At 38.7% G+C, this 14720-nt stretch overlaps 1 protein-coding gene across 4 annotated transcripts in view; it reads right to left on the bottom strand.

Annotated features, from left to right (window-relative positions):
• Window positions 1–14448, bottom strand: part of TFG (trafficking from ER to golgi regulator) — a 43296-nt gene extending 28848 nt beyond the window's left edge. For 3 of the 4 annotated variants that reach the window (XM_082840437.1, XM_082840439.1, XM_082840440.1), the window contains exons 1-3: window positions 14232–14448; window positions 9221–9447; window positions 5654–5737 (exon numbers count right to left, since the gene is read on the bottom strand). In XM_082840437.1, the coding sequence (XP_082696563.1) occupies window positions 5654–5737; window positions 9221–9404 (268 nt within the window). In that variant the 5' untranslated portion in view covers window positions 9405–9447; window positions 14232–14448. Of the gene's footprint in view, window positions 1–5653; window positions 5738–9220; window positions 9448–12907; window positions 12957–14231 lie in introns of those variants that run through there. The other variant, XM_082840438.1, reaches the window with a different exon arrangement.
• Window positions 14449–14720: the final 272 nt, after the last annotated feature.

Below are 14720 nucleotides of genomic sequence, written 5' to 3'. Positions count from 1 at the left end.
GAAAAAGTTAAACAAAATCAAACAAGATAGCTATTGACATCATTCAAATAACTTTTTAAGGAAAGGATTCTTCATTGCTACTTACTAATTTTTGGAAAAAATAAATATTCGTTAGTCTTTGCTGATGCCACATCTATGGCTTACAACCCATAATGGTAAAACAAAACAAAATAAGTTAATTAAAAGAATTCAACTACAGTGAAATAAATTAAAAATACAGAAAGCTTTAATATATTTTAATAGAAATTATGTACCTTCAAAAGCTCATTTTATTTCACACAATTCTTTTATAGCCTTAAAATATTCAATAAACACCTTATTAAAGGTACAATATGACTGCAGGTTTTTTATCATTCTTGCCTACTTCTGACCTAAAAACAAGAAAAATTAGCTACCTAAAATAACTGACCTAAAAAGTAACCTATTAAAAAAAAATGCGGAATTCATAAATTCACATCACCACTGTCCTTCAAAGTAGTTACTTCCAAAGCAGCACATTAGCCACATAAAGTCAGATTATTCAATAATGATTGTTTTTTTAAACAAAGGCAATATTACCTCATTTAATTACCCATTTTGTGCAAATGACTTTCAGCTGACTAAAAAATAATCCTTCATCCAGCAACAAAGACCATCACCACTGAGATTGTTAATTTTAAAATTTTTAATTTATTAATTCACAAGGCTCTGAATGCAAACCTCAAGATAGGAGTTGAAAAATTAAACTAAACTCAAATGTTTTTTATGCATTGTCAGTATACACATATATAGATTCCTAAGGCACCAAATTAGAAAAGGAAATCTATTTGAAAATAAAGGTTCAGTGAGATTCTTTGTAAAATATGTTTCAAACATCAAACCACCAATATAAGCTTTTAAAAGACAATCCACCAGTATTTTACATACTCCCTATACAGTTATGAGGAAGTTCAATATAATCTACCTGTATCAATGGCTGGCTTTTACTGGGTATTACTGTTTTTCTCTAATAGCTGAAAAGAAGAAAAGCAGCTCCTGACAGCTAAGAACTGACCCAGTACTGTAGGACAGGCTTGAGTGTTGCTAGAAGCTGGCATGGCACTGACAGGTAGGTTGTGGTGTTCCCTTGTTGAACATAAACAATTTCAGAAAACACTAACAGTACATCAAATACATCTCAATAAAATTTTCAAAATTTAAAAAACAAAGAACATGAACAATCAGAAAAGATCACTGTGGGACTGAGATAGCTCAAGACAAAAAAGAAAACCAGTCCATATCATGTGAGAACTAGACAAAAACAAGAATGTTGACCAAACCACAAAAATGACCAAACATCCCTGGCTAATTATGTGTGACTGTCGCAGTTTTATCAATCACAGCTTTAGCCTCAATTCACTACTCCCACCAAAGCCCCATTCCTTGAACCTTATCCAAAATCATCTAACACAAGCCCAAGCCCTATGAAAATTCCTTTCTAACACGTTTTTACTGACACCCTATTGTTCTCCATGGTGTTCATTCTCCCTCATTGCAATGTATTTGAAATTAAGCCCCGTTTCATTCCTAAAACCGCTTACTTGTGCCTTCTTTTTTCTTAAGTAATCTCAATAGAGGTTTGCTAGTTGTATATTTTCAAAATTGATGATCCTATCAATTCCCCAACTTCTAGTTCATTTCTGCTCTTTATTATTTTCTTCCAAGTTACCTGGACTTATTTTGTCCTTTTTCTTTTTAGCTTTAGCATGCTCTAAAAACTATGTCATATAAAAGTCATCACTGGGCTTCCCTGGTGGTGCAGTGGTTGAGAGTCCACCTGCCGATGCAGGGGACACGGGTCCATGCCCTGGTCCGGGAAGATCCCGCATGCCGCGGAGCGGCTGGGCCCGTGAGCCATGGCCGCTGAGCCTGTGCGTCCGAAGCCTGTGCTCCGCAACGGGAGAGGCCACAGCAGTGAGAGGCCCGCGGACCGCAAAAAAAAAAAAAAAAAAAAAAAAAAAAGTTATCACTAATTATTTCTAATTCGTATTATGATTTCTTCTTTGATATGTTACTTAAAAGCATATTTTTATCTTCAAAAGTATGGGAGTTTGGGTTCTTTTTTGTCAAATAGTTCCTAATGAGACCAGAGAATATGATCTCTAGGATATTCCTTCCCTGATATTTATTGAGACTCATTAGAAAACCTAGTACATGGTCAGCTTTTATAAATATCCATATGCACTAAAGAAAAACTGAATCCTGCCCTGATTGCTAGATGTATAAGATCAAGCCTGTATTTGTTCTGTTTAAATTTTGAGGCTGCTTAACCTATCAGTTTCAGAGAGAAGCGTATTGAAAGCTCTCTTATGAATTTTTCCTTCTTCTGTCAATTTTTCCTTGAGGAAAAATCTAAGGCTATGATGTGTAAGTGTTCAGAATTATTATATCTTCCCAGAGAATTATTTTTTATCATTATGAAGTGACTATTACTAATAAAGTTTTCACTTAAGAGTCTACTCTGTTATACTACAAACTAGCCTTGAGTTTGTCTAGTATACAAACTTTTCTAGCCCTTACTTTCCAACTCTGCATAATAATCTTTTGGTATGTCTCTTATAATCAGCATGTAACAAAATTGTTTAACCAATAAAAGTGTCTGTCTTTTAACTTGTATGTTTAGTCTGTTTATGTGTACTGTGGTTAGTATTTTGTGCTACTTTCTATTTTTCAAGCTTTCTCTGCTTCTTTTCCTCCTTCCTCACCATCTAGTTAACCAAGTAAGTACCCTTTGTTTCCTTCTTTTCCCTCTACTGGCTATTTCTAGTCTTTCAATAATCCCTCTTACATTTTAGAAAAGCATACTTCAATTTAAAAAACCTAAGTTAATTACTATCCTCCTCCCAAAGAATCCAAGTCTTTAAAGTATTTTAATTCCTATCATCCTCTCCTGTCTTACATATAATTATTGCTCAGTATTTTTGTTCCATCTTGTTTCTATATTCCTAAAACTATTATTTAATAATCAATGGTCATTTAAATTCATACATTAACCAGTTTATTTGCTCACAATTTCTTGCATCTTTTACCATTCTTCGGACTCAATTTCCTTTTTGCTGACAAACCATTTTTAAAAATTCTTTTACAAGTGTCCTTGACGCTTGTTAAATTCTCAGTCTTTGTTTGAAAATGTTATTTCCCCTTATTCCTTAAGTTTAGCAGACTACAGAATGCTACTTTTCTACCCATCTTTTTCTGAACAGTGGAAGATGTTATTCTACTGTCTTCCAATTTCTGTTATTGTTACTGTGAAGAAGTCTAACAGTCTAATTGCTTTGTAGGTGATCAGTCTACAGGCTGATTCACTCAGGCTACTTTTAAGATTATCTCTTTGTCTTATATATTCTCCAGCTTCATGACAATACATCCAATGGAGATTTATTTTTACTTACCCTGCTCAGGACTCACTGTGCCTCCTGAAACTGAGCGTTTATATCTTTTATATAATTCTGAAAAATTCTTTAGTCATTACTTCCTCATATATTTCCACTCCCCTATTCTCTCCTTCTTTAAAGTCTTAATGGAAATAAGCTGGACTTTCTCAAATTCCCTCTCATTATTCTCCATCTCTGTGTTTTTGTGCTCTATTCTGTCATTTCTTTAGACCACCTTCCACTTTACTAATTCCCTCTTTGGCTGTGACTAATCTGCTGTTCTAACTCACCACTTAGTATTTAATTTCAATTTTAATTGACTAATATTTTTCATTTCCACAAGTTACCTTAAGTTCTTTTTTATGGGGGGGTATTGATGTATAGCTGATTTACAATGTTGTGCTAGTTTCAGGTGTACAGGTGTACAGCACAGTGATTCAGTTATATATATATATATATATATATATATATATAATATATATATATATATTTTCCAGATTCTTTTCCATTATAGGTTATTACAAGATGGTTGAATCTTGTAATACAGTCCCCTGTGCTATACTGTAGTTCCTTGTTATTTATCTACCTTAAGTTTTTAATCGGTTCCTTTTTTCATAGTGCCTAGTTCTTATATTCTTATTTCTTCTTTTATGTCCAATAACTTTTAATATATATTTTATTACCACTTCTACTAACTGAAGTTCTTGGAAATCTAATCCTACTATTAGTTGTATCCATTGTTTCTTGCTTACATGGATGTTTCATGTGTCTTACACTTTTGACCTCTAAGTTCATCAACAGGATTTTATCTGTGAGAAGCCTATGTGATTTGAACTGAGAACATACACCCTCCAGAGAGATTTCTGCCTTTGTTTCTTGCAATTTTTTGTGGTAGTATCTGGGCTTGGGAGTTCCCAAAGGACCACTGGTTATGAATCCTCAAGGGAGCCTTTGCAAACCCCTGGCATCCCAGGGTATATGAGAATTTCCCCTGTCAACTCCTTGACTCTACCAACTAAGAGATATTTTTCTTCTACAATATTCTTTTTGAGAGTATAGCCACTGAGGGTCTAGGACCCAAGGCCTATACCACGTAGATACCAAATGACAAATCCTTAGATTATGCACACTAAAACCTTCACCATCACCACCAAAAGCATCCCAAGTCTCAGCTTTTGGTACTTCAGGTGCTGGTTTTTAACTCCAACTATATTTTGGTCCCTGACATTTTCCTCAAGTTCTTGAGCAAGCTCAGGTGTGTAATTCAAAAAATATATTTGAAATAGTTTATTTAGCACATCCTCAGTGTTTCTGGGATGAAGATTCAGTTTACCTAATCTGCTTGATAGATGGCCAATAGTGGTTAAGTATTTTAGATTCAATATTGTAAAAAGATACCTTTTATTTAAAAAAATTTTTAACAGTTTTTGTTAGCATTTTAAAATGATTCATGTTCACCCTTCCTAGATGGAGAGGAAATCAATACAGATTAAATCAATTGGCCATGATCATATTTCATGGAACTGTAATGGTCAGTGCCACATAATTTTTTTTTTCCGGTAAGCTTATTACAATTTGTTTCCTCTGACAAACACCCAGTTTGCCTGAGTTTTAAAAAGGTACTTCCTTTGCCCCACTTGAGCCACAAAATTTTTTTAAAATGCTAACCAAAACATCCAGAAAAAAAGTCCACATTTTATTTTTCACATAATCATACTACCACTTTAACTCTGCAATCACTTCTATCTTGTCCCTTAAGCATTCTGCCTTGCAAATCTGTCATGATCTATAAGAAAACAGAATCTAATAGATTAAAATTAGTCTTATATTTGTTTTTTATCAGTACTATCTCTAATCTTTAAGTACTCCTTGAAAAATAATTTCTAAAAAGTATCAGGCCTATATGTTAAACCCTGAGAATAAATAAAAACATACTACATTAGAAAAGATAATTATATATTCTTAGAGAACTAAACTTAATAAAGGTAGTTTTAACACTGCAATTATTTTCAGTCCTGGAAACACTTATACAAGTGGCACATATTATTATTTAGGGTAACCGAGCAGATGAGTTATTTAAAATATGTCTACTTTCTACTAATCTTCAAAGAAAAAGAATATAGTTAAGCCTTAATAATTTAAAAATTCTGATATAGCTGAAAAGTTACCACTTAGTTCTGAGTCTTTAAAACGAAAAAAGCTAAACAGTTTTTCATAAAAATACAATGAATAGTATATTTATTAGAAAGTTTACCACTTACCAAATAACGTCAGTTTCAGTATCCTACTACACTGAATTGCAAAGGAAAGGTCAGAACTATCAAAAATTGTTATAAGATCTCCATCTGAAACAAACAAAAAAAAGTTTCAGATTTGAATTAGTAGTAAACTAGGATATATGTTCAATTAAATGCAAAATGTAGATCACAGAGCATAATTAGCATCTCCCATAAAAACCTTAAATATAAAGGATCTAGGAAAGATGTATTTGTTCAAATGATACTAAATCAATTTCACTTATTACTTTTATGGCAAGATATTTATCATATCCTCAGAAGAAGAGCCAACAAACACATAGCTAAGATTAATACATTAAGTAATCTTTTACTAGTCACCAGGAGATTACAGTTTAGACTGAAATCTTTTCCATTCTAAAAAATTTAAATGTATTTATCAGAAATTAAAGTAATAAGGACTTACATGGTGGTGCAGTGGTTAAGAATCCGCCTGCCAATGCAGGGGACATGGGTTTGAACCCTGGTCCGGGAATATCCCACATGCTGCGGAGCAACTAAACCTGTGCGCCACAACTACTGAGCCTGCACGCCACATCTACTGAGACCACGTGCCACAACTACTGAAGCCCATGCACCTAGAGCCTGTGCTCCACAACGAGAGAAGCCACCACAATGAGAAGCCTGCACACAGCAAGGAAGAGTAGCCCATGCTCGCCCCAACTAGAGAAAGCCCACACACAGCGACAAAGACCCTACACAGCCATAAATAAATAAGTTTATTTAAAAAGAAAGAAATTAAATAATGATTCTCAAGGTTCAAATTTTAATTCTAAGTACAGTAAAACTCCACTGACACAAATGGAGGGGAAGCCACATACAATAGTAACTAAAAAGGTTGTAAAAAAAAAATCTTTTTGCAGAATTGTCCTAATAAATGGATAGACAGTGGAGTCTTTCAGGTCCCTGACCATCTCGATGCTGAGATGGAAACTATCAATTCTCCACAGGAAAAATATTCATATACACAAGATTCTGAAATACCCTAGATCCCAAGGATAAAGAATACTATAATTAGCATATCAACTGCCTGTTCAAAAGCTTTCAAAGGGCTAGGAAAAAAATTGCTAGAGAAAGAACAGAAAAGCAGCCACAGCAAGGAACTGATCAGGGGCCTCTGCAAGGTATCTTCGACACAGCTGTGGGGAAGGAGGGTGCCTGGGGAGGCTGAGAGGCTGCTCCAGCGATGCTCTGCTACACCAATTTTAACACTGATTAGGCAGACTTATTTTGGACAAAGATGGCAATAAAAGCCATAACTGAGGATTTTATCATTGTTTTTTGCTCTTTACAGCCACATCCATATTTTACAACAAAAACATCTAATGCTCAACTTCAGGGATTCTACTCATAAACATATTTTTAAGAAAATAAAGTATATATGTAAAAGAAGGAAACTTTCTATAACTGCCTTTTTCTTTTCTGATTTCTACAACAGAAACAATATCTCTGACGGCAGGAACTCTTTACCTAAGTCAGTCCTCTATCCTCATGCCCAAGAGTCTATGGAACACAAATCTGTACAATTCAAAGCACTCAAAAACACGATGGGGCTTCCCTGGTGGTGCAGTGGTTGAGAGTCCGCCTGCCAATGCAGGGGACACGGGTTTGTGCCCCGGTCCAGGAAGATCCCACATGCTGCGGAGCGGCTAGGCCCGTGAGCCATGGCCGCTGAGCCTGCGCATCCGGAGCCTGTGCTCCGCAACGGGAGAGGCCACAACAGTGAGAGGCCCGCGTACCGCAAAAAAAAAAAAAAAAAAAAACACGATGAAAAACAAATTCAATGTGATACCTAGATGTGGAAGTTTCAACAATGAGGATACCCAAAGCTAGGGGGTTACAAACTGCAACCAATGGACAAATCCTTGCTTACAGGACCTCAAACTAAGAATGGTTTTTATATTTTTAGAGGTTCTAGAAAAAAGAAGATGAGACAGAGGCCTTATGTGACCCACAATGCTAAAATATTTATTATCTGATCCTTTAAAGAAAAAGTATGCTGACCCTTCCCTAAACAAAAATAAGAGAGAGCCAGTAAAACAGTAAACTCAGTTTAAGATATGCCAAGTTTGAGGTAAGAGCAAATCATCTGAGGTAAAACCATTAAAGACGAGTTGTACAGTCAAAAAAAAAAAAAGGACAAACTGATCAAATTTAGGCACACATTTGGAAGTCAAACAGTTGAAAGTCAATGTATTGTAAGTTGAAAGTCAATGTATTGTAAGTAGATGAGACTACTAGGGAAGAGAACAGGAAGAAAACTGCTCTCCTTTTTTGTTCCTTAACATGGGTGACCCTCAAAAATTAGTTCTGGGTACCATTAGATGACACATTGCAAAAAAAGAAAGGAGAATGACACCTGTAGTGAAATAATCAGCTTAGCTGATCATCAATGATTTATACTCCCTTTCCTCAGTGTAAGTTGTTGGGAAGTGCCTGTCCAACCAGGGACATTTCCCAACCTACTGACATCAACACAGTCATGTGACCAATGTGATGTGAGCAGAAACTAGGCCTAGAGAGTACAGTCTCCCATGTGATTCTCTACACTCTGTCTTCATGCAGCTGCTTGCTGGATGTCAGTGCTCAAGGTGAGCTTGTTAGCCATGTGTTGAATATATCAGAGCTGGGTCCCTGTCAACCTGGGTCCCTGAATGATTTCTTGAGTGTTAAACCATTGAGATTTTAAGATTTCCGCTGTAACAGCTGGCATTACTTCAAGCCAACACACAGAAACAGAGAAGAAGCTATTAGTGATAAGAAGAAAACTGAGACAACACAGTGTCAGAGATATTAAGGGGTAAGAGTATTTAAAAAAGGATGGTGTGGATAGCAGTGCCAAGTATTGAGATCAAGGTGAAATAGACTGGAAATAAATTCAGCGATAAGAAAGATACTGGTAACCACCTAAAGCACAATTATCAGTAGAGATGTTAACAAAGAAGACAGGTTTAAAGAGAAAGAAATAAAGACAGTCTACTACTATAATTCTACTATGTGTTTGATGAAACATTTGTCATATAAAACCCACCTCCATAAAAAGTTCTGTGGTCCAATGAGCCTGAGAACACTGCATAAACTGACATCGTACATCAGTATATTACATGTTTTGAAAATTCCTGCAATAAATACATTTGTCTTGTTTTAAACCAGCTTTCCCAGACTTAGTTGACCATGAAATCCTTTCTCATTCAATACCTACTAACATCCCTTTCACTTTGGGAAACACAAATAAAAGTTTGGTTTTAAAGCAAAATGGAAGCCAGAATTTGCACAGGCGTAAGAGAAAAAAAATGGCTTGTAAAAATGTGTGAAAGTGTCCTATCACTTAAAACCCCCTTCTAATAATAAATCACTTAGCTATTTTTAACTTACAAAAGAATTATAACTACATGAACATTCCATTAAATAAAAGCAAGTGGTACTCAATTACCATGGAAGGAAACAATTTTTATTCTGATTTCAATGAAAAATGGGCAAAAGAACACATATGATATTTAGACTTTTAAAAACTAACTTGAGAAACACTCTTACCTTCATCTTTATATTTTATTGTAACTTCATCATTACTCAGAAGTTTTCCTCTGAAGACTCTCTGCATCATTAGCACTAATTCATCATAAGTAATATCTTCATTATGAATGGGAATTCGTCGAATATCCTCTCCAAGTTGAGCTTTGATAATTAGCTTCCCACTCAGATCCAACTGCCCATTCATGGTGGACTCCAGGATGTTCTATATATACAACTCTAGAGAAAGACTGACAAAATGGTTTTGATGATTAAACAGCTATAAAACATATTTTAAAAGTTGAAAAGCAAAGCTACGATTAGAATCTAAGAAATTCTGGCCTTCAAAGGAGATCCACTGTTCCAGCGTTACCATATTCATGTTAAAATGGTCTGGAGGGACTTCCCTGTCGGCACAGTGGTTAAGAATCCACCTGCTAATGCAGGGGACACGGGTACAAGCCCTGGTCCTGGGAAGATCCCACATGCCGTGGAGCAATTAAGCCCATGCACCACAACTACTGAGCCTGCGCTCTAGAGCCAGCGCGCCACAACTACTGAGCCCGCGTGCCCAGAGCCCGTGCTCTGCAACGAGAAGCCACTGCAATGAGAAGCCCGCGTGCAGCAAAGACCCAATGCAGCCTAAAATAAATAAATTTATTTTAAAAAAATGGTCTGGGGCTTCCCTGGTGGTGCAGTGGTTGAGAGTCCGCCTGCCGATGCAGGGACGCGGGTTCGTGCCCCGGTCCGGGAGGATCCCACATGCCGCGGAGCGGCTGGGCCCTTGAGCCATGGCCACTGAGCCTACGCGTATGGAGCCTGTGCTCCGCAACGGGAGAGGCTACAACAGTGAGAGGCCCGCACATCACAAAAAAAAGAAAAAAAAGAAAAAAAAATGGTCTGGAGGTGGCTTTATTATGAGCCTAAGAAAATAAGTTTTATTATTTCATATCTATTATTATTTTACCCATATATTTAACTGCTTATCTGATTTAGATTTCTTACTTAACATGTCTAGAACAAAGTCCTCATCTTCCCCTCAAAATCTGCTTCTCCTGTAGTCTTCTCCATCTCAGTTAATAACAATTCTCCTTCTAAGTTGTTCAAGATAAAAAAAAAATCTTGGTTTCTCTCTTTTCCTCACACCTTACATACACCAAATTGCCAACAAATCTAGCTGCCACGACCTTTAAAATATCTCTAGAATGCAGTCACTTTAGTACCTTCACCTCTATCAACTTAATCCAAGCCACCATCATCTATTGCCTGGATTATTGCAAAAGACTCCTAACTGGTCTGCCTGCCCTTTACCTTTGTCTGCTTTTAATCTATTCTCAACACATCAGAGTTATCCTGATAGTTAAATATAGTTAAATATCCTGTAGGTAAATAAAATCTAGTATCACTACTTCAAAATCTTCCAATAGATTCCCATCTCACTCTTGGTAAAAGCCAGAACTACAAGGTCATGACCTGACCTCTGGTCCCTGGCCAAGCGTTTAACCTCATTTCCCACCTCTCTCTCTGGCTACCCTGCTACACTCACACTTCACATTCTCCTTCTCAAGACTTGGCACTTGCTGTTTCCTTTATCTTGAGCCCTTTTCACACACCTCACATGATTCAGATCCCTGATCAAATGTTAATTTCTCAGAGGTTTTCCCTGGCCATCTAACTTAAAATGGTTTCACAGTCACTTTCTTATCCTGCTTCATTTTTCTGCAAAGCACTTATCACTACCAAATATTAAAAATGTATTCATTTTTTACTGTCTTTTCCACTAGAAAGTAGGGAAATAAATGGTTTTGTTCACTGTATTTCCGGAGCCTAGAACAGTGCCTAGCACACGGTTAATCATTCAATAGCTGTTAAATGAAGGGGAAAATAAATACTGGCTTCCAAACTCTATTAGCCTGTATATACTAACTGCTAGCCCTGAAGAGAAGAGCATGTGTGAACACTAAAATAGTCTCAAATTTTTCTCACTAAAATAAGAAAGACCTCACGAGTATTTTCTCCAATTTTTCTATTTTGGAAACTTGAGGACAAAGAACAAATCAGTGATACCCTCCTGAGCTTTCTAACAAGACTGTCCACTATTGTTTCTACATTTTCCATAACACACCCCTTCCCCAAACCTGAGTGTGTGTGATTAGACAGCACACTTGAAGAATAAGACAGTGTCAGAGAACTAACTTGCTATTGAATTTTCCCTTCTTGGGTTGTATTTTAATCTTATTTCAGGTTATTCAGTGCACTTCTCCTGTAATGACTCTGTAATCCTAAATTCAAAATAATGTCTGAGGTCTCTAGTAATTTATACCATTACCGTATAACAACAGAAAATACACTTATGCTTAATTAATGTATTAATATCTCTTCTTCTCAAGGCCTATCTCTTCTTTCCAAGACCAAGATGTCCTTGAACACATTATCTGTAACCACGGAGCATTTCCCTAGCATCAACTCCTTCCTCCTCCTGCCCCAAGCAAATGATCTCTCAGACTATTTAAAGTACCTTATAATCTCCTACTGGACACATTCTGGTTTCAACACCATGCTTTTCTACTAGCAGCTTTCTGTTTTCTCTTCTTAAATGTGTTATTTCATTAACATCATATTTAGTGCTCATAATTCTCTACATTTACTCCTTTGTGTGTGTGTGTGAAAGCACTCCACCTGGCCCCCAACACATCAATGCTTCAAATACTTAAGAAAGTTTTCATGAATCCTAATTCATTTCATGAATAGTACAAATAAATGCCCTAATATTCTTCATATAAATGCCCCATGTCCTTCCAATTAACTACTCCTTAAATGAATGTCTCTAGACCCCCTTGACATCCTCTGAACAAATTAATTTTATGAGTGAATCTTTAATGCCCCATCTTAAAATGGGGCAAAAAATATTGAATCTAACACTCTAAGGTCAGTTCAGAACAGAGTGGACTGTGTTCTACGATCTGGATGCTATGCTTGTCCTGACATAAAATAAGAATACAGTTAGCTTTTTATCTGCCAATTCTGACAAAAGACTTCTCATGAAGACTCTGATTAATTGAAACCTCCATAAAACCCCTTCACCTGTTAGCCAACCAGCCCTCTTCATTTGGGAAATACTTAAATACCTACTATATGCCAAGCTCTGAAGTATCATTACTTCAACAAGATGGTAAAGATTCCACCTTGTTTGTCTTGCAGCCTGAGAATAATAAAGAACTTCAGCAAATCAATCTATGTAACCTTCTCTTACCTACAGGATGTGTAAACCATCAATAATGTAGTTAAGGACCAGGGCTTAGCTTCAGCAGGATGGTTCTACCTATTCTCAGCAGCATCTAAAATAGTGTCTGACATATAATATTTAAAAACTTGTTTTCGTTCCCTAAACAAAAGATGTATGACAAATAATAAAGTTCTGAAAGAGGGACTGAGAGAAGAAAGCTGTACGATCAGATCAGTTACTAAGTCAAACCTTCACACTGTACCTTCTTTACGTAGCTAGAAGTGACTCCCTTCAACAGACATATTCCTAATCAAGAGAAATTTCCAACATTAAATATAATTGATATAATCCTTTTGATCCTGAAGGAATTGTTGCTCAGTTACAATGGATCTGAAACTATGAGTCTCTTTTACTTTGCATCTGCCACGTTTGCCTGCAAATTCACTTACTGGTTGCACTGGACTGTAACCAGGACTGTAACCTACCTGTAGCCAGGAACCAGGCCTTCTTTCCTAAGGTTGTCCCCAGTTTGTGCAGTCATCTCCATAAGGCATGCACACAAGTTATCACAAAAATAAGAGTACCCTGGAAGGGAAAATCCCACCCCCACATTTGTTTACGTAACTGTAGAATCCAGGTCCTCTTTTTCTCTAACTTCAATCACAAGGTAGAGACTGCTGTGAACTACTAGTTCCTAGGGCTGCTGGTGAAATCCTTACAGCTTTTTCTTCTCCCCATTTCTCCTTCTTCCTTCTTGTCCTTGCCCCACTCCCTCTGAAGTCCAGAAATGACACAGCCACTAACTTATGAAATCTTCCAACAAGAACACTGTTCTCAGAACTGGAGAATAAAGTGACAGGCCCAAGGAAGCACATAAAAAGCCTGCCTCTTAAACCAGGATGTAGGTTCAGTGACCAAACCTCCAGTTCCACGAGCCCTGTAGTTAGGGCCCTGCTCAAATTCAGAGGGGCCTGCTTAGGTACCTCCAGAGGGTAGCAATTTCCTTTAAGAAATCCTAAGCAAAACCAAACCCTTGAGTAGTCTAAAGAATGCAAGGAGCCTCAAATCCTGCCTGACCAGAGGCAGTGTAGCAAGATGGTAAAGATATCCCCTACTAGCTGTGTGACCTTAGGCAAATACTTCGCCAAGCCTCACTTTCATCACATTCAAAATGGGAATATCTAAATTTGGAAGAATCCTTGTGATGATTAAATGAGACCATGCATCTAAAATACTTAGCACAGTGCCTAGAAAAGTAAACTCTTAAAAGTTAGTTGTCATCACCACTATCAAACTGGGTTGGACCTCCAGACGGCGCTTGATTAAGGACTGACATAGCCAAGGAACAAGGTTTCTCCTAAGTGACCCCAATTAACTTATTCCCATAGGCGCCATTCTCCACCCTTCTCACCCTTCCAAGCCCCTCTGAGGGTTAGGCACTGGACCACCCCAAGCCTCCCAAAGTCCCTCTCCTCTCCCTCGGGCAGTGCAACCCCTAGAAGTCAGGCGGAATCCGCGCAAGTGCCCTTGCTGACCCAAACACCCCTTAGAGCCCCTCAGAGGGCTCGCTTCGCTGCCACTGTGGCCAGCGGGGCCCCCCTCCCCTCCCCTCCCCGGACATGGCCTCCCCTCCCCCACGCGAGGCCCAGCCCGGCCTCAGTCCTCCCGACATCCAGCCCTCCCCACGACCCCTCCGACCCCACCCGTCCCGCGCCCGCCGGTTCGAACGAGGCCCTCCCAGCGTTTTCCACGTCTCCCGGCCCGCCTTGCCCGAGAGATCAGCCGCGCCCCTGTCTCCAGCGGCCATACCGGTTTCCCGAGGCTCCCGCTGCCGCCCCTCCGCGGGTCTCTGCTGATCCGACCGGTGAGAGGCCGCCACCGCCGGGCTCTGGGGCGTTGGGGGAAGGCTGCTGTCACGGCCCACTCGGTTGCCCTCCGGGGCCGCTGCACCTCGCTGGCAGGCTCGCGCGGGCCCCGGCCAATCGCACGGACCCACCAAGCCCAGCGAGAGCTCGGGCCCAGTACGTGGCAGGTGGGGAAAGAAAAGGGGCGGGAACAAGAAGAAAATCTGTCCTTTCGCTCCGCCTTACAACGAGCAAATCAACCCAGCAGGCATGCGCAGCGCCGAGGGGAGGGGGACTGACAACGCCGCAGCCTGCAGGAGCCTGAATCTGTGCTTTCTCACTGGAAGACTGAGGGTAGGAAATGCGAGCTGGATTGATGCACGCATGCGCGAGGCGTGACAAGGCACTTCCGGTTTTCCGGAACGCTAGTATTTCCTGTCTCTCGCCTGTGGGC

Source organism: Leucopleurus acutus (genome assembly GCF_964270905.1).
Source record: "Leucopleurus acutus genome assembly, chromosome: 5".
Lineage (NCBI taxonomy): Eukaryota > Metazoa > Chordata > Mammalia > Artiodactyla > Delphinidae > Leucopleurus > Leucopleurus acutus.
Note: the sequence above shows the minus strand (reverse complement) of the source record. Positions and strands in the feature narration are given on the sequence as shown.